The sequence below is a fragment of the Nannobrachium achirus genome, assembly GCF_963921795.1.
Source record: "Nannobrachium achirus genome assembly, chromosome: 5".
Lineage (NCBI taxonomy): Eukaryota > Metazoa > Chordata > Actinopteri > Myctophiformes > Myctophidae > Nannobrachium > Nannobrachium achirus.
This window is the reverse complement of record NC_137814.1, coordinates 24,231,235-24,251,785: the sequence shown is the minus strand read 5'-3', so window position 1 is coordinate 24,251,785 and position 20,551 is coordinate 24,231,235. Positions and strand designations below refer to the sequence as shown.

The window sequence follows — 20,551 nt, the reverse complement described above, 5'->3', positions numbered from 1 at the left end:
ACTCTGAAAACATTGAACTTTAGTTTTAGTTTTTACTGAAAAACTGTAACAGGGAAAGGGTGGTGTACCAGGCACCTCTGTAGCATAACACTGCTACTGTACATACAACATGACAACACCCACTGCACAGTCACCACCGATTATACAACACTTATAATCAACATTATTCATTATAAAATATATTGTATAATCAACAGCTCTGGGCCACTCTATATAGCAACATCAGAACGTGGATCAACATGTCTGCGTTCAAGTCTGTCCACTCATTAGTCACATGGCGTGGGTCAGGACTTCCTAGGTGTGCTTCACTGAGCAAGGGTAATCTCTTATTCTAGAACCATGGTTCAGCTTCAGCAATTCATACTAGTTCTCTGATTTGAACCCTAAACAATTGTTATAATTTCAGATTTACATGGAATTTCCTTCACATAAACTCTTTTGATCCAGGTTTCTCAATATCAGCTAAACAATCCCCAACATTTCTTAAAAATCTACAATCTCTCAAGTTGTAGATCTGTTATTTTTGTACTTTTAGATGTATATATTTATTTAATTCGCCTCTAATTATATGCCCAAAATAGAGACACCAGGTTGAAAGTGGTTTAGTGTTGACACCCCTGGACCTGTGCACATAAAGAATCTTAGAACCAGTGCTAATCTGAAATAATTTACCTTTATAGCATCTGAAAACCTACATGCACACAGGCCCGAGTTTAAGTGGGTTGTACACAATGGTGAATACATGTGATTGATGGCTCAATCCAGAAAGAACAGTGCACACAATAGTCCTCCACAAAGCAGGGAACGTGACACACTTTGAAGTTCAGGTTCCTTCACTCAAGAATAGCTGAAAAGTCTCCAGTCCAGATCATGGTTCATGACAACTGGGAACTAGGATGTTTTGCACCAGGATACATCAACACGTGCTTAGTGGTAAATTGCAGTGGCCCAGTTTCAACTCTGACATGATGCTCTCAATTTCTCCTTATGAAACCCTAGAGTCCAGTCAACTAAGTACCTTAGTTGACTGGAGTCTCCCAGGGGTCACCTTTCTTTTCCGCCTGCCTACAGTACATATCTTTGCCGAAAATAGCCGATCTTCAAGCTCAAGGTATCACAATGTAGCAATAATTTCAATAACAATTTTGATATTTAATATTTCCATAACTCATTACTGCTAGAACACCATGATGACACATTGTGAGTTTGCAAATCTGCAATTTGCGCTGACCATTCGCCCCAGAAAAGGGACATGAGGGTTAATGTGGTTTGAACTTCTCAGGTCAGCTACGTCCCAACCGCCAGTTGCCTTAAATGCCCGGCAATTTAAGAAAAATAAGAAATAAAAACATCCTTCCTTGACATTCTGAAAGAGCATCCATTTGGTCCATGCTCTGTGAAAATTCACATCCAACAGCTCATCTATTACAGGCGCTTATCTGGGAGGGATGCACTACTAACGTGAGGCGCCACAGGGGTTGGGTTGAAGTCTCAAATCTCTTAGCAAATCCTAGGATTAAAGTTGTGTCCATATGTTTGATAGTACACATCTTCACATCAAAGCAGAGTGGTAGGTATTTGGAATGAGGAACATGTATTTATTATTGTGTCTGCTGCACTGCACTCAGGGGCACGAGGCATCCTTTGGAATGTAAAATAAAAAGAATATAAAACAGAACTGTCCAACTTTCCCCACCAGATCTCACTTTGAAAACAGGATGTTCATAGCAGTCAAGGGCTGTTTTCAAAATCTGTACAGGTGCTAGAGATAACATGACAAAAGGGCGTGGGTCAGACAACTACCGGTAAATGCTCATTAATATTTATAGTTGACACAAGTCACAGTTTGTGTTGTTTTTCAAACCAAGATTACAAGAGTCCAATAAGAGTGGTCCCATCATTGAGACAAACTCCCCTCCCCCTGTCAGTCTTAGATGTTAAATCTTCACTGTGGATCACGAGAAAGAAAACAAAATAACATTTGCTCTTCTCTTATCTAAAATTCTAAGACCAACCTGTGAACAAGCAACTCAGATTTACATACTGGAACTAAATTCTAGTGCCAATATTCTCCGTTAACAATTGTGATTTCAGTCAATATATTGCATTAAATGACGACAAAGTAGAAAAAGCAGCGATGGGCTGAAGATTTTTTTGTTTTGTTTTCCTTTTAAGATAAGATGGATTTGCAACAACCACTTGAAACTATATTTCACCTTACAGGGGAATACCACTCATTTTCAACATTGAACTGTCATTAATATATCTTAGAGTTGTGTGGAAATAAGAAAAAAGTCCCCCCCCCTTGGATTGATGGTGTACTCAGCAAGAGTACACCTTCATGATGTGAATCAATCCGCCAGTTTTAGGCAACACAGAAGGGGGGGACCTTTTTCTTATTTCCACACAACAACTCTAAGGTATATTAATGGCATAGTTCAAAGTTGAAAATGAGTGGTACGCCCCTTTAAGTCAATATTGATTGTATAGAGATGTTGTAACAACAACAGGTGGTCTCAACATGTCATGAAATTGACAATGGATTTGAATGACTAAAGTAGTTGTAAAAAAGTACTAAAACTCTCAGGTAGTTCCACAAAAGTTCTACAGAGGTAAGAGTGATGCATAGAGTGATGCGGTATCAACAGAAAGCGCATGTGGACAATATTTAAAGCTTCGTATACAGTTAAAACCACAAGTACTGGGACACTGAGGTAATGTTATGATGGTGTCATGCTTTTAATATGGAGGTCAATAAATACCGAAATATATGAGTCATTTTGTTAGTTTATCGGGGTCGAGCTGTTTTCTTTCTTTTCCTTCAACACCAAATCTCTTCACTGAAAATAGTTGATCTACGAGCTCACATGAGCTTGTAGATCTATGTTCACCCCAGAATAGTGTTGCTAGTTTGGGCTGTTAATTTGTTTTCTTTTTTAATGTGAAGACACTGATCTGTCCCAAATGCTTGTATATTTGACTGTACTTAATTTGGTACGTAAGTGCGCACTTCAAACATACTTCAAATTGAAAGGTTCAGGTTTTCCTCTGCAGGCTAACGCAGTTCTCTGGCAATGTTCAACGCAATGAAACATTCTTGGAATGTCATAATGACCTCCTGCAAGTTAGGAAGGGGTGTGCTGTCTGAATGGCACAAAAGTAAAGGAGGAAGGGCTCTCTGTGGGCTATGATGAGACACCTCATCTCCATTCACCCATCTTCTGGTCACTGGTCTACTGGATGCTAAGAACACATCAAAACAATGACAGTCCCTGATGGCAATACCCTGTGTCTTCTTTGGATGGAATGTTTGTTTCTCAACATACATGAAATTGTTATGCATGATGCCTAACCCTATAAAAGTGCTACCCCCAACCCCCCCCCCCAAAAAAGATGTAACTGAAATAAAGCATAAACAAAGGTTTAAAATAAAAAATGAAATCTGTCCTGTTCAACTCTTCTGTGTAACTGTCTACAGCAGTGTTTCTAAACACAAAGTATTTCATTTCAAGGATTCCATGGACTAGTATTACTAGGCCAATGACCCCCATAGACCTATCCATCTATTAGCTGGGGACCCCCGGAACCCTGTAAAGGACCCCACTCCGAGAACCACTGGTCTACAGTCAGTGTGTGAGTTTGTAGATCAAGTTTTCTTTCTTACATTATTTGCCAATTTGGCCAATGTTTGACCAACGATTTGGCAAATGTTTTTGATTACTTTAGATGCAGTAAGGGCCCTTTTTTTTCTTCAAGGTATTAAAAAGGGCTCAAAAGTCCTTAAATTGTCACTTCACTTTCATCTGGGACCCCCCTCCCAAAAAAACTAAACAAAAACAAAACATGTGGGAACCCGCCTGGGGGTCCCAAACCGCAGGCTGAGAACCACTGATCTAGAGAATTGACATGCTGATATCTGCTAGCTAAGAACAGTACTCCAGCATCATGTCTGTCATCAATACAGTGAAATCTTGTGACAACATGTGACATAGCCAGTACAGTGGCCTGCCTCATTTCCTTCTTGATCAAAGGTCAGGGATTCCCACCCCCCATGGCTCCTCGCTGTTATGCCTGATTTTATATGTAGTTGTACAATGACTGGTGTCATGCACCGTAAACAGCAGAACTACAAGTTCACGACATGTTGACCCAAACTAAGTATACATCAGGCTTTAGTATCACTTGTTATGGCTCTATCTGGGACCAGACTCAAAGCACTACATCTATAGGATAGATATCCTTCAAAAACAGAGGCCGCAAACTTGCTGGGAAGGAAATTGTGGAATATGGTCACAAAATATTAAATCATGTACTGAAGTGAAGTTAACCTTAGCCCCAAACATTGGCAAGCTCTGAAAAGAGCCATTACATAGAAGTATAGGAATAAAAACCTAAAACCTCAGCACTGGCAAACTATGGACATTCATTAAGACCTAAGCAGAGAAACTCCTTTTAGCAAGCAATGGCAGAACTGCACGTAAGAAAATCTAACTATCAAATTTGGCATTAGGTACACATGATGGATGCATTTTAATGTTATTGCACCGATGAATGTAATGTAAGGAAACAAAAGTAGAGGAACTTGCAGGGATTGTTGAATCAGAACTTCCTGAGAGTTTTTTTTAGAAGTTAGTTGCCTTTTGTTTTAAACCACTTTGCATCCCTCACGTAAGTCACCCCTAAAATCTAACGAGGAGCGATGCAAAATGGTCGTTGTGAAATAGGCACAAAATGAAACGGTGCCATCAAGTGAAAGGAAGATCCAGAATCAAATAGATCCACATCAAAACTAGAATCAGAACCCAAAGGAGAACCAGCTGCAAGGTGTGCACACAATTACATTACCTGCATTGCACATAATGTAATTTTAACCAATGTCAAGACCACAACACAACCGGCAGCAATATGTTCCAAAATTGTGTGCATCATACGAAAACATAGACAAAGTCTGGAGACACTCAGCACAGCTGGAGTCTTAGCCACTGAATCCCTATGTTTCTTGTACGATGAAAAGCAAAAATAGCTGTTCTAATGTCACATCGTGAGCTTGCAGATCTGCTAACTTCTGACAACAGATTGTCGAACTTGTTTGACACATTTTGTCAAAATAATGACATGCCCAAAATAGGGACATCAGGTTGAATGTGTTTTCTTTGGGTATACATGTTCTGTCAAGTACTTCGGTATTTAACAGGCGATAACTGTTATTTTAACAACATATTGCTTACAGACTGCAGTTGTTAATGTCCAGTCATGCCTCCAAACTAGATACATAAATATGCAGGTGATAGATAGTTGAGAACAATCGGTCACATCATTAAGTTAATTTGTGACTGAGGTTGTATCGAACCCTGAACACGGAACCAAGCTCAAAATGAGATGTGTAAAACTATAACAGGTTGTATACCAAAATATACAAACGTGAATGTATTCAAATTAACTGATTTTAAGACATATTGGATGTGGGCCTTTGTTAAGACCAGTCTTTAGAACAGACAATATGTTGGTTGCACCAACCAAACCTATTCCTAGTCTTAACTACACCCAGTCTCAGTCCCAGTGAATGCCTAATATAGCTTCTCTCACTAATAATTCTCTCCCTTCATAGAACAGTCTTAGTTTTTTGTTTTGCCAATGATTAAAATGGTTTAATTGATTTCACTTAGTTTAAAAGGGATAACAGTTTAACTCATTTTTTAATCCGATGTCTTGTCAGCTGTAGTTACATGACCCAATTTATTTCAGAAAGCAAACATTGTATCAGAAATACAATGCTCCCATGTTATTAAATTCATGAGAATTCATGTCCAGAATTAACTTGACCACAAAGTGCCAGATAACATTGCAGCTGCTGTGTAAGTGTAGCTTGCTGCTCCAACACAGGTGCAATCAACAATGATAGTGAAGATGGCCCTAAATGTTGACTTTACACCTGCTCCTGTCTTAGTGAGACGAAGGCTTAAGCAGAGATGGTGCAACCAGAGCCTAATCATTAGGTTGGGCTTAGAATGCCAAGTTAAGACTGTCTTAGCTTCAGACCAGGCGTTAAGGTTGGTGCAACCCACCCCCTGGACTAGTAGCAGCTCTCAATAAATGTTGCCATCGCAGAACAAGTTTAGTCCAGAATTAGGCTTAATTCATGTATTAAATGCTTTGAAAACTGACCAGCTGATTTACAGGGGCAACTAAGCATGTTTTTTCCACCCATACATAAATAGTATACATTCAACAAATCTACTAACCTTCCATGGAAAATATGTAGTTTTCACATGTGGTGACAGGGAGCTACCGCGCAGGAGAAAGATTACAATTATCTTCATACTTGTCCAGAGAGATTTAAAATGAAATAAAATATAATTCCTTCTCAGCTGATTGGCTGATCAAACAAACGGTCTGACTGCTCGTCCTCACAGTCAAAGCTTATTATTTTAATTATTTTTTTACTTTTCAATAACATTTTATATTAATATTTGAGACAGTTCTTCATCTGCAGGAAAATGGAACCTCTCCCTCATTGGTCCTTTTCATATGTACAACCATATTCACACACGTATAAGTGTGTTCTTTTCTTCTTCCCAAGAACTCGTGTTGAAAATAATAAGGTTTCCACTCCACTTTGCATGTCCATAAGCAAATTAAATGAAAAAATAAAATAAAATGAAATAGAATCATTGTCTATGTTTGTGTGTGCATATTGCAATAGGCATTTTTCTCTTTTTTTCTTCTCCAAAGTCAGTTACTCTTTTTATTTCAAGAGTTCAAGTCTTTTGTGTGTCTCTAAAGCATATAAGGTGCAGGTAGGCAGCTGTGTGACAATGTGATTGGACAAGCTGAAAAGACGGGGCGGGGCATGCCTGTCACATGGCATTGGTCAGGTACTAAACCTGACAATGTGATCATTGAGGGTTCAAGATCCATACGAGCAACGGATTCATGAAGATTGCAGGGTTTGCCACTAGGTGGCCAAAGGGTACGGGATTGACACATGACCTCTTCATAATCTTAAAATAAAAATGCTTGGAGGCCTAATAAATAGTCCAGAACGCCAACCATTTTGGAATATTGAGCCACGTCACAGGTGAGGACCGGTGGAGATAGTCTGGAGTGCAGGTTGCAACTTCTATGAAAATCCTATGAGCTCAAAGACGAAGGGTTGCAGGTTCTTCAGAGCCGTTTGGAGTTATTGGGTTTGCGAACTAAAGGTTCTAGGCCCACTGAGAAATAATAGGTTGCAAGTTCTACACCCATGCCTGGGTTAATAGTGTCTGGCTATGAGGAGGGAGTAGGTACACATTTCATCCGTTTGTTTGTCCTTTTGCACAGATAGCTTTTTAAGTTTGCATCCCATTTTCCTTGTCATTATTCAAGAGGCTGGTCAACCAACCAATGGCCAGGAGCAGGGCTGGGATTAGGAGGTGGAAGTTATAAACCCACCTCTAGGTAGTAAAGGTTCAGGGGTGTGTCTTGAGTTGTGCACCCTCCATGAAGGTATGTATGTATATGCCACCATACCCCAATTCCTGAATATGTTTAGGGCAAAGGATAGTGGTGGGTCAAGAGTTTTTGGTACCCATCTCATTGGGTATTTCTAATTATGTCTAACTTCCTCCTTTGATCAAGTTGTGACCCAGGTGGGAGCTTAAGGTTGGGGATAAGACAGGGTGGGTATGAGTTCAACACCCATCCTTGGGTGTTTTTCATAGTCCCTCTTTTAACGCCCGACTCGCTGGGTAATTCCTCTGTTAGCAAGCAGAATTTCCTTTGAATAAATTCTGGACCCAGGCGAGGGGCGTGGCCTGATGTCAGGAGTCATCGTCCGTGTCATCGATCAGAACCTTGGTGTCACGAGTCTTTGACCTGGAGGGCAGAGGGAGAGTGTACGTTATGTGACAACACAATATGTAACTAGAAATACGCAATTCTGGGAAATTGCAAGTGTGGTTGCTCACACAAGTCACACTTGCAAATGAATTCTGTCTTACCATTTGAATTTTCACCATTCAAGCCAATGGGGAAAATTAATTCACTAATAAATTAATGGCCATATATGGAGATCTCTGTCAGTCCTTGTCACTTTTATGCCCATATATGGAGATCCCTGATGTCATAAATATAAAGCCCATATCTTTGAATGCCCAGAAAGGACATACTGTGTCAGTCTCATGTGGTCTATGACGTAAGACATCTATGATGTCAGTCATCTCCATATTTGGGAAAAATATAATTATTGCATTTTCCCATTCGGTTGATTTGACATATGGACCAAGTGCGTGCCACCAACACTGTGGGAGAAGTAGTGCTAGAGCTGTTGCGATTAGGAATTTCTGGAGACGATTAATCGTCATACAAAATAATCGCGATTGACGAATATATTGTCTATTTTTCCCCCTTCATTATATGTACCTATACCACTATGATAGTAGGCTATGAGCTTTGATAATCCACATGAAGGAAAAGAGATTGCTTTTTGAACATCAAGAAAGACTTAATGCTAGTGGAAAAGAGATCGACCCAGTTGCGCTCGGGTGTTGCGCTCTGAAAATGGCAAGCTCAGAATGCGTCACGTTGACGGGCTAGACTAGCTGCTGCCTGTTGGACTTGCCGCTGCCGTTTTATTTCCCAGCTCGGCATATTGTTGTGGGCGGTGGATCTGTAGATGTGTTTAGCAGCACGTCTGACTGGCACCTTTTTATGGCAAAGTGTACAGATCTCTTCCTCCACGTTACTGGGCTGGGCTCTCCTTTATCGTTGCCGTTGGAATGGGATTAAAACCACTCGTACCACAGCGGTGCGGTGGTACGTGGCTTTGGAAACAAACTTTCATCCTCCATGACACAAACTAGTTATCCTAGCCTATGCTAACGCATCCGACCAAGACAACCTGACAACGATGATACGAGGAAAACATTAACAACAGTGTGGCTGCTGCCTGCTGCAGCTGGGTGTGTGTGCAGCTGTGTGTGCCCCTTGCGGCTCACAACACGATGATGTCAGTGCAAGTAAAACATAAAACCTTGTGGATATACTTTGATATAATTACATTTCTGTTGATTTCAACCAAGGGTCGAGTTTATTTTATTTGTGATTCCCCCATATCCATATCAAAATACACATGATAGATGATACAAGATCATACAACAGAATTAAATTGCTTTTCACAGAAGATCTTTTTAATTAAAATTGGTAATTGACGATAATCGCGCCTAAGTAGTGCGGCAAAATAAAGTTTATCTGGAAAGATGGATGGATGGAAGAAAGTCAGACAAGTACTATAGTCTGGTTGCAGACCTGTTAGGGCAACCACACTAATAATAAAGAGAAGTTTCCTCAACCCATAAAAACTGGATAGGCATCAGTGTCATTTTAGATTTTAGCCACTTTAACCATATTTTGTCACTTTGTGCCTCGCTATGGAGATTGTAGATCTGCTATTTTAGATTATTATTATATATTTTCTTTTAATGTGGGCACATTTTTTTTTTTTTAAAGCTAAAACATTTTGAGATGGGGTCGGCGGTCAAATACATATAATTTTGGGGGTCCTTGACATGACAAAGTTTCAGCATCTCTGATATAACAACAACATTTTCAGAAAACTGTTAAGACATTTATTTTCAACCTAATATTCACATAATTGGTCCTCATTTTCAAACTTGTGTCTACTTGCTCTGCAAACCGAGAAAGCATGCAATCAGCGAACATCCAATTGCATTCATGACTTTGACAGGAGCCTGCACTGACCAAATCCTTACGAGTGGCCGTTTTATATTGGACAATGACTCTGCACATTGACAGTGTGTGCATGCTCAGGTATTTCTGAAGCACAGAAACTTACTGTGACTGTGATGCTAGTCTTGGTCTGCGTAGGCTCATGCTGTAGCTCCTTTTCCAGCTCTTCTTGCCCTGGCGGTTCCTGACGCCGTCCTCTTGGTCCATCATCTGCTCCAACAGTGTCTGGTCGTCTGCGTTGAGCGGCGCTACACTGATGTCCCTCACAGCCCTGAACTCACCACAGTTATTCAGGTGCTCGTTCTCCAGACGGAAGAAGTTCCACACAAAACGCCTGGGAGAGGAGAGTTAATGTGATTGGGGTTTTATGCAAAACAACACAAAGAGAAAAGAAAATGTTTTGTTTTTTTAATTTAATCAGATATACCAGTGCCCCTTGAACAATGAACTATGTACACCATGGTCCCCGATGCTGCTAACTCCCACAGCCGGTCTAGGGATTCTCAGATAGAAATAACAGCCACTTCTTTCCATTTCCATTGGCTCAGGGGTAGAGTTGCTGTCTTAGAACACAGATGGTTTCCGAAGGGTTCCCAGTTCGATCCCGGGCTCCCTCAGAGTTAGTGTCGAAGAGTCCTTGAGCAAGACTCTGAACCCTGAGTCCTTGAGCAAGACTCTGAACCTCTAGTTGCTCCCGATAAGCAGGTTGGTGCCTTGCATGGTTTCCTCCGCCATCGGTGTATGAATGTGTGTGAATGGGTGAATGCAATGCACAATCGCTGTAAAGCGCCTTTGATAAAGGCGCTATATAAATGCACCATTAAAATCACCCCATGTTCTGCTCCCTGCTGAAATCGTATTTCTAATGCAAAATAATAACTTAAATATAGTTATATATATAATTATTAGGTTTATATAAATATATATTTCTAGAAACAATGTGCGGCCATTTCATCCTTCCTTGATCATAAAATATCAAAAAAAACAAAAAAAAAAAACAATAAAAAGCAGATAGACAGAAAGAAAAGAAGAGGAAAAAACAATAAAACGTCTTCTTTTCGGGTCATCGAAGCATGTTGTTTAAATGTTCCAACTGAAAGCAAAAAAAAAGAAAGAAGAAAACTGTGTGTGTGTGTGTATTTGTACCTGAAGACCTCCATTGGGGCCAGCACAGTAGCCAGTATGTCAGACAGGCCATGGTATCTAAACACTGTGGTTAGAGTCAAAGTCAACGTCCAGGAGAAGCGCAGCAACATGTCCTCCACTATGGCACCGTAGTAATACGCCTAGTGTGGCAGAGGCAAAGACAGACAGAATGCAGGCAAGTGTGAACAAACAGTCGAGATCTTCACTCATTTACATTTTCCTTGGTAGTTCCCTGACACGTTTTTAGTTTTTCGTACCTTTTAAAAGTAGTCACAAAATATCCATCGTGCACGATCCACACACACGCCGTGCCACGGAGTGGATGACAAAAGACTGCATGTGAATCCATCGAACCGTTTGGGAGATATAAGCTTAGCATTGTTTACAATGGAGACGCTAGGCAGGATCAGGAAACAGAAATGGGTGTTTCCTGCAAAATCTAACAAGGAAGCCAATGGAGATTCATTTTTTGTTATCCTGAAACTATTAATCGACCAAATGTCTGTCTGATGTCTGTCTGATATGCCCGTATGGAAGATTGAGGATTGGTCAAACTTCACATGACATTTTAGCTATCCAGTCTATAAATAATAGGCAACCACACGGGTAAGGATGGTCTAGACGTGAGCGTCTCCAAGGGCTGTGAACCTCTACCACAAAGCTGCTTTACTGTCATATACTGTGCACACCCCATAACCCAAACCCTGTACATAATTTGGAGCACATATTATGTTCGAACGGGTAAGGACTATTGTAGTAATTTGACAAGTAAGAAATGAGCCCTTGCAAATAGTAAAGGTAATCTTCACTACATCTCTCTCTCTCTCTCTCTCTACACATGTATTTAATTACCTTTTGAGGGTAAACAATCTCCTCTCTGAGAAAGGTGTTCTCTCCAGCGTTTCGGTCAAACAGGCCCCAGTCCATCTTCAGGTCCCAGATGAGTGTGTAACAGGAACTGATGATTGAGCAGGCAATATACAAGTAGAAGAAGATCTGGGCGTCTGGATGCGGAGGGTCTGGAGGATGCGGACAAGAACAGCATGATGTGTCACTCGTGATTTATTTAACCACTTAAACTGTATTTCCAAAATAGTGAAAATAGAAGATCCATAATCCCATATGCATTTTTTTTGCGAGCAACTTTCGGATACAGATTCTTCTACAGTCACATCACAGATTTACAGGTGCAAAATAAAAATGCATGGCTGTGTCCTTAACCTATGTTTATGTGCATGTTGTAGAGTACGACATAATTGCAGCCATGTTTGTCTGCATTTCTGTATGTGCAGTGTATTTGCATGTAACTCTCTCCAGTCTCTCACCCACCCATATGCTCATGATTATGTTCACATTAGCAGTGACAAAGCAGCAGGTCATTTTCAACGGAAGCCACATGAAGCTACATCTGTGCAAGGGGTTTGCGCCACGCCGCCACTAGATGGCAGTACACTGCCAGGGATTTTCATATTTGTCCCTTATTTTGAAGTGGCCCACAGAAGTGACGGGCATACATGTTGTGCAATGATACTTCCTTCCATATCAACGGGTACAGTAGACCGCAATATGATTTAAAACAGTAATAAGTCCAAATGAGGAGTATTCTCAATGGCACAGAACCGCCTATGAATGAAATGAGGAGTATACTCCTCAATGGCATGGAATGTGTTAATGAACACACATATATTCATGGATTGCATTTGTAGTCCAAAATGGCCATGTTGAGGACCAACACAGGTGTTTCTATTTGTCTGATTGGCACAGAACTAATGTTCTATGCCAATCAGAACACCTGTGTTGGTCCTCAACATGGTTGGTGTAGGACTACAAATGCAACCCATGAATAGGGCTTTTAAGCCGTGACATCATTTTGTAGGCAGAGGAGAATCTGCCCCCAGAGCATTTTCTGTCCCTCGCTATTTTCAACAGATCCGAGACAAAAATAACGACTAAAGTATAATTCTAACACTTTCCTTTCAACAACAAAGAGAAGAAAAATGTGTAAATAGTAAAAATAGTAAAAAGATTCACAGAAACTGGGGGCAGAAATGCTCCTCTGCCTACAAAATGATGTCATACTTAACAGCCCCATAGGGCTGTCACGAAAATGTAAATTGACGGTTAATTCTCACGCAAATAATTGCAATTAATTTAATTGTGATTTTGGCATTGGAACATCATTATGAATACAAATGTAATTTCTGTTTGCATTTTAGGCTTCGTAATCAAAAATTGTACAGAGCGGATATTAAAAATAACCTATAAACATATTTCATCATTCTAAACAAAAAAGAAATATGCAGAAATATCTACAAGCTTACAACGCAAACTGATGCGTTGTAAGCTTGTAGATCTGCTATTTCTGCATTTTTTTATATTTGAAAATATGTTAACAGTTTTCAACATGGAAACGATTATGACAATTATGCAAAAAAATGTTTGCGATTATCTGAAATAACTACGATTAGACAATTATGTAATAATTATGACAGGCCTACACATATCATTTTAAATGTTAACAAATGTTAAAAAAGTGATACGTTAAACAGTTTGTATATGTCCACCAAACCTAGTGAAGCAGTCTGGATCACAGGCTCTGATCTGCATCTGCTTTGACACTTACTGCTGCTGTAGCATAGGATAGATCTTGTATCTGCACATCGTAGCTGCACCACGTCCCATCAATATTTCGCTGCTTGTACTACTTGTATAAGTGACAAATGAAACCTTGTTTATTCTTGATATGGCCGCACATGGCCGTTGGTGTAGCTTTGTCATTGCGAGGGTGAACAGAACACAGCGTTAGTGTGTAGAATGAAAGCAGTACCTTGTCCATGTCCTTTGTGAGTGCTGTAGAGGGCTGCGAAGGTGACGACGAAGAAGGATGTCGAGTATTTCCCTGCATTAACGAGGTGAGGGAACGCTCGTTTGGTGTCACGGTAACGGCGCAGACACTGGACAAAGCGGAACCACGCTGGAAGACACTGGATCACCGCACGCACACCGTAGGAGTAGGAGTGGCACACATCTTTACCTGGGGAAAACAGTCACATACTGCGTGTTTAGTAGGACTTTCTCTGTGTCAGTTACCACGGTTTCAAATGAGAACATTTTAGTTCTTCAAATATCAAAGCAAGTATAGGATCCATCCTTTTTATAAAACTAAAATGTTCACATGAAAACATAGAGCAAACATTAGATAACTTGATAAAAACAAGTTATTTTAATTGGTACAACATAATTGAGTACCTGAGATGAATAACAGTATAAGTCCATATTTTAATTATTTTGAATATATATATTTTTGGATTTACCAGACTGTAAACCACAAACTAGTCATTTTTAATCTGTTAAATTGTTAATGCACTCCCCCCTCATTTTGTTTAACTCTCCCCACGCTTTGAACGTTAACGTTCGCCCCATTTTTTACAGAACCTCGATGCCAATACGGCGCTCGTTCGTTCGTTCGTCTGATGACTGTAAGCTGATGAGGGGTCGCGCGGCCGTGTACTGTAAACACATTTTCCGCGGTGATGGTGTAAAAAATCCATTATGCGTTACATCAACGGAGACAATTTCACTTCCTTGTTGATTTCCTCTGGCCCCGGAGCTCTGTAGCCAGTGACTGGTCTTCTTCTTCTTCAACACATAACAGGCAAATTCACATTCATTCTCGCATGACGCCGCCCTCTGCTGCCTGGCAGACCAAAGTGCACTATTGCACAATAAAAAAATAAAAAAATAAATAAATGTCTATCTTTCTACTATAACGTCGCAAAGGTAAGCCGCTTTTTGATGGCACCAGACCCAATAAATAAATAAATAATCTGGCAGTAGGAGAGTTAATTGTCGGTTTTAATGTTATCTGCTCCCTTTGTCTGCTGAATATCGCTTGTATGGACTTAGAATGTTGTTCCACAAACTACTGGAGATATACTGTTTTTCCACTTTCCATAAGTATTATGTCTTATGATTCCTAAAATATATGAGAACGAATTCAACAAAATGAGAGTGGAGTACATTAAGACTTTGAGAGATTAAAAACTTCTAGTTTGTGGTTTACAGTCTGGTAAATCAAAAAAATATCTTTATCCAAAATGCTAAAATACAGACATAGACTGTTATTCGTCTCAGGTTGAAATATAAAAATAATTAAAATATGAACCTAAGATGAAAAAATAATCCCTCAAAAGAACCCTCATCAAGTTATCAATGGTCTATCTTGCAATAAGTGCACCATAGCAGGGGCGCCCGCTGGCCTACTGGTCCAGGCGCATACCACTCAGACATTGCCACATACAGTAGGCATGGATGCCTGGCGGCGTCGTCGGTTCGATTCCCGATCCAGACGACCTTGCCGCGTATCGCTCCCCATCAGTCCCCCCATTTCCTGTCAGTCTACTGTCCTATCAATAAAGGCATAAAAGCCCCAAAACAAATCTTTAAAAAAAAACTATAATAATAATAAGTGCACCAGAGTGCTGCCATTAACTTAAAGGAGCTATAGTCAACTTTTTCATTGTAGGGCCGACACTTTGTTTACATCCTAGTCTATAGACTAGAATGTAAACAAAGTGTCGGTCTGACAATGGCCAAAATGATTATTTTATCATTATCTTACGCTTTTTGTGGTCATTTTTTAATAGAAACACATATATGAAGCTTATTTCTTTATAAAATATTTTTGAAAAAATATTTTTATTTTAGCATCCGTTTTTCAAGAAAAAGTTGACTATAGCTCCTTTAAATGTGCAAAGTGACTTTTGTGGCCGGACAAGTGAATGGTAAAGTTACTTGTCCGAAGGGCAAGTGCCTCAAAAAGTTAATGACAAGACCTGGAGTTGTGGGGCTACAACAACATGGTGTGTGTGTGTGTGTGTGTGTGTGTGTGTGTGTGTGTGTGTGTGTGTGTGTGTGTGTGTGTGTGTGTGCGTGTGCGTGCGTGCGTGCGTGCGTGCGTGTGTGCACCTTCACTGCTAATGAGGCCATCATGTTTATGCCAGTCCAACTCAAAGCTGTAGAAGCAGATCATGTACTCCAGGTCCATCAGAACCACCACCAGAGAATTCAGCTGGTCAGCCAGCCAGAAGTCTGCAAACTCCACGCGGTGGAATGGAGCCGTCACTACGCGGAACTATGCAGGAAAATATGATTAGCATGAGGACTCCACACACTGGAACAGAGCTTCCCTGAGCTTTAATAGTTCTACTGGCCAGCCAGCCTGAAGAGAATATCGTTGCTCTCATCTCCGTATTCTGATTCTTGATCACACTACAGCGTCACACAAAAGCATCAAAAGCAGCACATCTGCAAGCTCAAAACACAGTGCGTAGCGACCCATTTTGAGCTTGTAGATCCGCTACTTCTTCTTGCTACTTTTGAATTTGAATCCTGACAAGTACCAGTTTTGGACTTAATAGAAGAAACAGAGGACAAAAACCATACAGATGGTCTGGCATGTTTAGCTTAATGATTAACTAGGACTCTAATATGTTACTTTAAATAGTTTTTCGGGGAATACATTATAGTCTGTATGGTGTTTGAAGATGCCATTGGAAATACATTCATTTCAGTATGGTATGGAAATCAACTCAGATTAGAAAATTGGCTTGAGATGCTTTAGGTAAAACCAACACCCTAAAGTTTACTTCAAGGTTATTTAAGTTTGTTACCATTTGTTACCAAAAGCATGTTAAAGTGCAAATTGATTTGCAAAGTGTAGTTGAAAATAGATCACTGAAGAAAACATTGATTTGAGGGTTAATAATGTAATAATTTTGAGAAAATTGTAAATGTTTTTAATGACTTTGGACATTTTTTTAATTATGCAAAATATTGTTTCATATAAACATGGTCTATGTTGATGTACGATATATGACCATGTATTGACATGGTCATGGACATGTGTGGTCCTTTAAACTATTAGAGTTGACATCCAATTTGCTTTGCTCTTTCTGTACGTTAATAGGGAAACGTTAAAGAACTGAAATAGTTACAATCCTAAAGGATCCCAAACCTACACATGTCACACAAAGGCACATAGGTACATCTCTTAGTGTTGTCGTTACCAGCAGTTTGAGGAGCCAGAAGCGTGACTTGTAGTAACAGGTCTTGAAGGGGTTGATAAGGAACAGGAAGAAGAAGCCGTACAGAGCCAGAGGGTTGGCCTGCATGGGTACCAGGATGCTGTCACTGAAGAGACAGGACAACAGGCTGACGCACCACAACACGCCCAACAGACCGGCAATCTAAACACACACACGCACACACACACACACACACACACACACACACACACACACACACACACACACACACACACACACACACACACACACACACACACACACACACACACACACACACACACACACACACACACACACACAACAAGAAAGACGTTTATCATCACCTCTAGTACATTTCACTGCCTGCAATGTTGTGACGACTGTATTGTACAGTATGTGCATGTAACAATAAAACGCCTTGAGTCTTAAGGGCAGTACCATAGCAACAGTATGTGAAACGTAAAATTGCAGAGTTGTGTTCTTTCTGAGCAAAGGTTACAATGTTCTGTTAATATATGCAAGGATAGTATTTTGCAATGCATGCCCTGTGCTGCAATTAACATTTAAAAGCAAAACATATAAAAATGCTGTTCATATTTATGATTCAATACTTCACAATGAATTATCAATACTTGATGCCAAAAGCAATCAGCTTAACCATCTTGTATAACATTATACATAGCCTATACTATATATATAGTATTAGCATGCGTAAGTGACCGGGTACGTGTGCATGTACCTCAAACAGATGTTGGTGGGAGAGGTTATTCCTGGGGTTGAGTTCAAATATGAGTACATGGTTAACCCCTGCCTGTCTCCAACCATACGTGTTGATACCTGCCAGAGAACAGCCAGTAGGTTAGGTTAGACAAGTTGCTGGTGATGTTGTACTTCTTCACTGGTTCTCAACCTTTTATGGGCCAGCACCCCCCCTATCCAATATCCAGGTCCCTTAGCCAATAGAAATGTGTGCTTAAGAGTAGGGCTGTCACGATATTACATTTTACAGGACGATTAATTGTCACTCAAATAATTGGCGATTAACAATTTAATTGTGTATTTGTCGTTGATAATTACATTTCTGTTTGGCTTTTAGGCTTTGAAGTTGCATAATGGTAGATATGACACATAACCTAAATATACAAATACATTACTGACATATTTGACAACTTACTACTTAAAAAATAACATTGATAGTGGAAATAGCCGATCTACAAGCTCACAACGCGTCGTGATGCGACGCGTTGTGAGCTTGTATATCTGCTATTTCCACTATTTCTAACATTTTTCAACATTCACGATTATGACGATTATGACAAAATAATTGCGATAATGTCAAATAATCACGATTAGACGATTATGTAATAATTGTGACAGCCCTAGCTTAGAGTTTCTGCTCGAAAAATGTATGCTTGTTTGTTATTGTTAATGTTACTGTTAAAATGTGATCATTAGCCCACTTCGCAGGGAGCAAAAAAAAAAGAGGAAACCTGAGTTTATAAGTAGAATTATACAGCCTTAAAATAGGTCAGGTACTGTATGCCTGAAACCAGGCTAGAACAAAGCAGGACCAAAACCTAAGTGTGCAAAAGCTATCGTAAAGTGCTTAGGTGGCCTAAGAGTAAACAAGTCAATAAAGCGGAGGGTGTTTCAAAGTATATGCTAAGTAAGTGTTTTAGAGCAGGTTAGAGAAACTACAGCACAGTGTTTTTATACGTTTCTGGATACAGTTACTGTTAAAACCAGTATATTTAAATGCAAGTAAAAAACTAAAAGAAAAGGCGATTATTATATACCGTATTAACATACTTTTATATACAAATTGGTCAAAATATAAATGTTTTCAAAAAAAGTTATTGATTGCAGATTTAAGGAATGCGTGTCAGAAGTGTGTGCGTGTGCACACATGCATGTGTGTTTACCTAGCAGGAAGAGGAACTCTATTAACAGGAAACCTCCTCTATAGATCCTCACCAGGGGCCAAACATCGTCATGACGAATGGTCACGGCTCCTAGAGAGTGAAAGAGAGAGACGCATAGAATAGTTACACCAACACATAATCAGTAATGGCTGATTGAAACTTGACAAATGTTAAATTCATACAAAGCTTTGAAGTGCATCAAAGCTATGCTTGGTTTTAGGTGTCTGTGAGTATGAGTGTTTTTTCTAGATTCTAGATCAGTATCTGTGGACCACAACTTTCGTAAATTCACTCTGATGCTCTGCTGTGGAAATCAGTGCTCTCTCTCCACACCACAGAATTGTGAAATGTACACATGAGAATTGCTACAGTGTAGTCAGTTTCAAAATACCAAACAGAAACGAGTCCAATTGAAACAAGCCCAAAAGCTAGCTTACTTCATAGTATAGGGGTTTTAATATATGTGTTAATGACAATCTAGATTACCAAACATGCTGCAAGTGTTGCATTTTGCCATAACCTCCTTTGTCTTCAACTATTTTTAGAATGTTCAGATGCTCGGACAAACAGTCTCTGGGGTGCGCTCCAGTGCCCTTGGAGTGAATTTATGAGAGCACCCTTCAATGAAGGGCCTGGACAGTGTTTTGTCTGCAACTGATTCCTAGGCATGATGGCTGAAGGTTTTAATGTAGGTCAGTTATGTTTTTATTACATGTTCCATAACAGTTGTTCTTTTCTGAAGCACTACTATTTATTTGTGTTTTGGTGGAAGACAGACATTTTAGATAACTTTTGTGTTCTAACAGTGATGGTATTTCTTTCTTTGCACCACTGCTGAATGGATGTAGAAATGTGAAGAAAGTTATTTATATAACATATTGTTTAGACAGATTCTAGGTTAACTGTTTAACTGGTATACTAGTTTCATTGAAGCACTACAACTGCAGACAGAGGTGAAGAAGCTCAACAACGCCTGAGAGTTAGAAAACTAAAGCGTTAGGAAACTAAAGAGGCCCGGTATGGGCCCCTGAGAGCCTTCTACAGGGGTACCACCACTGACTGTATGGAAACTGTACTGATAATGAAAGATAGTATCAATATTGGAATTGAATTTATCATCTGTGAACAAAGCATTAATCATAAAATCAGGCATTTACACTAAGGCTTGCCCACCTGCCCTGGGCAGGTAAATAAAACATTCGGGCAGGTGAAGTTTGCTTTCAGGTTGCATTTGAGAGGGGACGCAACCGTCTATAAACAACACAAGATATCTGTCTAAACACCTGAACGTGGCCAGCATGCTCTGTCTTCTGGTCTGTGGAATGCTGTTTTTGCTACACTTAAAAATATAAAATAACAAATGTGAAACCATAGACATATTCAATCATAGCTATGCAGGTATTTGGATATGGAGGTGTTGAAGTATGATTCTTTTTATCGCACAGCCTCAGAAAGTAAAGAAATTGAGCAGTAATTAAAATCTTACCTATCATTTTATAATGGACAATTTACTTTTCGGGCAAGTGGGCTTGACCTTTGGGCAAGTAGAACATGACCTGTTCTTGCCCGACGGGCAAGTGCCTCTGAGACCTTAATGTCAACCCCTGAATAAAATCTAAACTATTACCCCATTTTCAAATAGTCAAAGTTCATAAGCATACATTATAGTGGACATTTTGAAATCCG

The 20,551-nt window shown here is 39.8% G+C and overlaps 1 protein-coding gene across 1 annotated transcript in view; it reads right to left on the bottom strand.

The window, feature by feature from the left end:
- Positions 1 to 77: 77 nt before the first annotated feature.
- LOC308285625 (xenotropic and polytropic retrovirus receptor 1 homolog) overlaps positions 78 to 20,551 on the bottom strand; it is a 58,110-nt gene continuing 37,636 nt past the window's right edge. The window contains exons 8-16 of the mRNA XM_080726442.1: positions 18,866 to 18,955; positions 17,683 to 17,780; positions 16,944 to 17,123; positions 15,844 to 16,009; positions 13,703 to 13,909; positions 11,728 to 11,894; positions 10,876 to 11,015; positions 9,836 to 10,063; positions 78 to 7,857 (exon numbers count right to left, since the gene is read on the bottom strand). Coding sequence (XP_080582568.1) covers positions 7,803 to 7,857; positions 9,836 to 10,063; positions 10,876 to 11,015; positions 11,728 to 11,894; positions 13,703 to 13,909; positions 15,844 to 16,009; positions 16,944 to 17,123; positions 17,683 to 17,780; positions 18,866 to 18,955 — 1,331 coding nt within the window. The 3' untranslated portion in view covers positions 78 to 7,802. The remainder of the gene's footprint in view (positions 7,858 to 9,835; positions 10,064 to 10,875; positions 11,016 to 11,727; positions 11,895 to 13,702; positions 13,910 to 15,843; positions 16,010 to 16,943; positions 17,124 to 17,682; positions 17,781 to 18,865; positions 18,956 to 20,551) is intronic.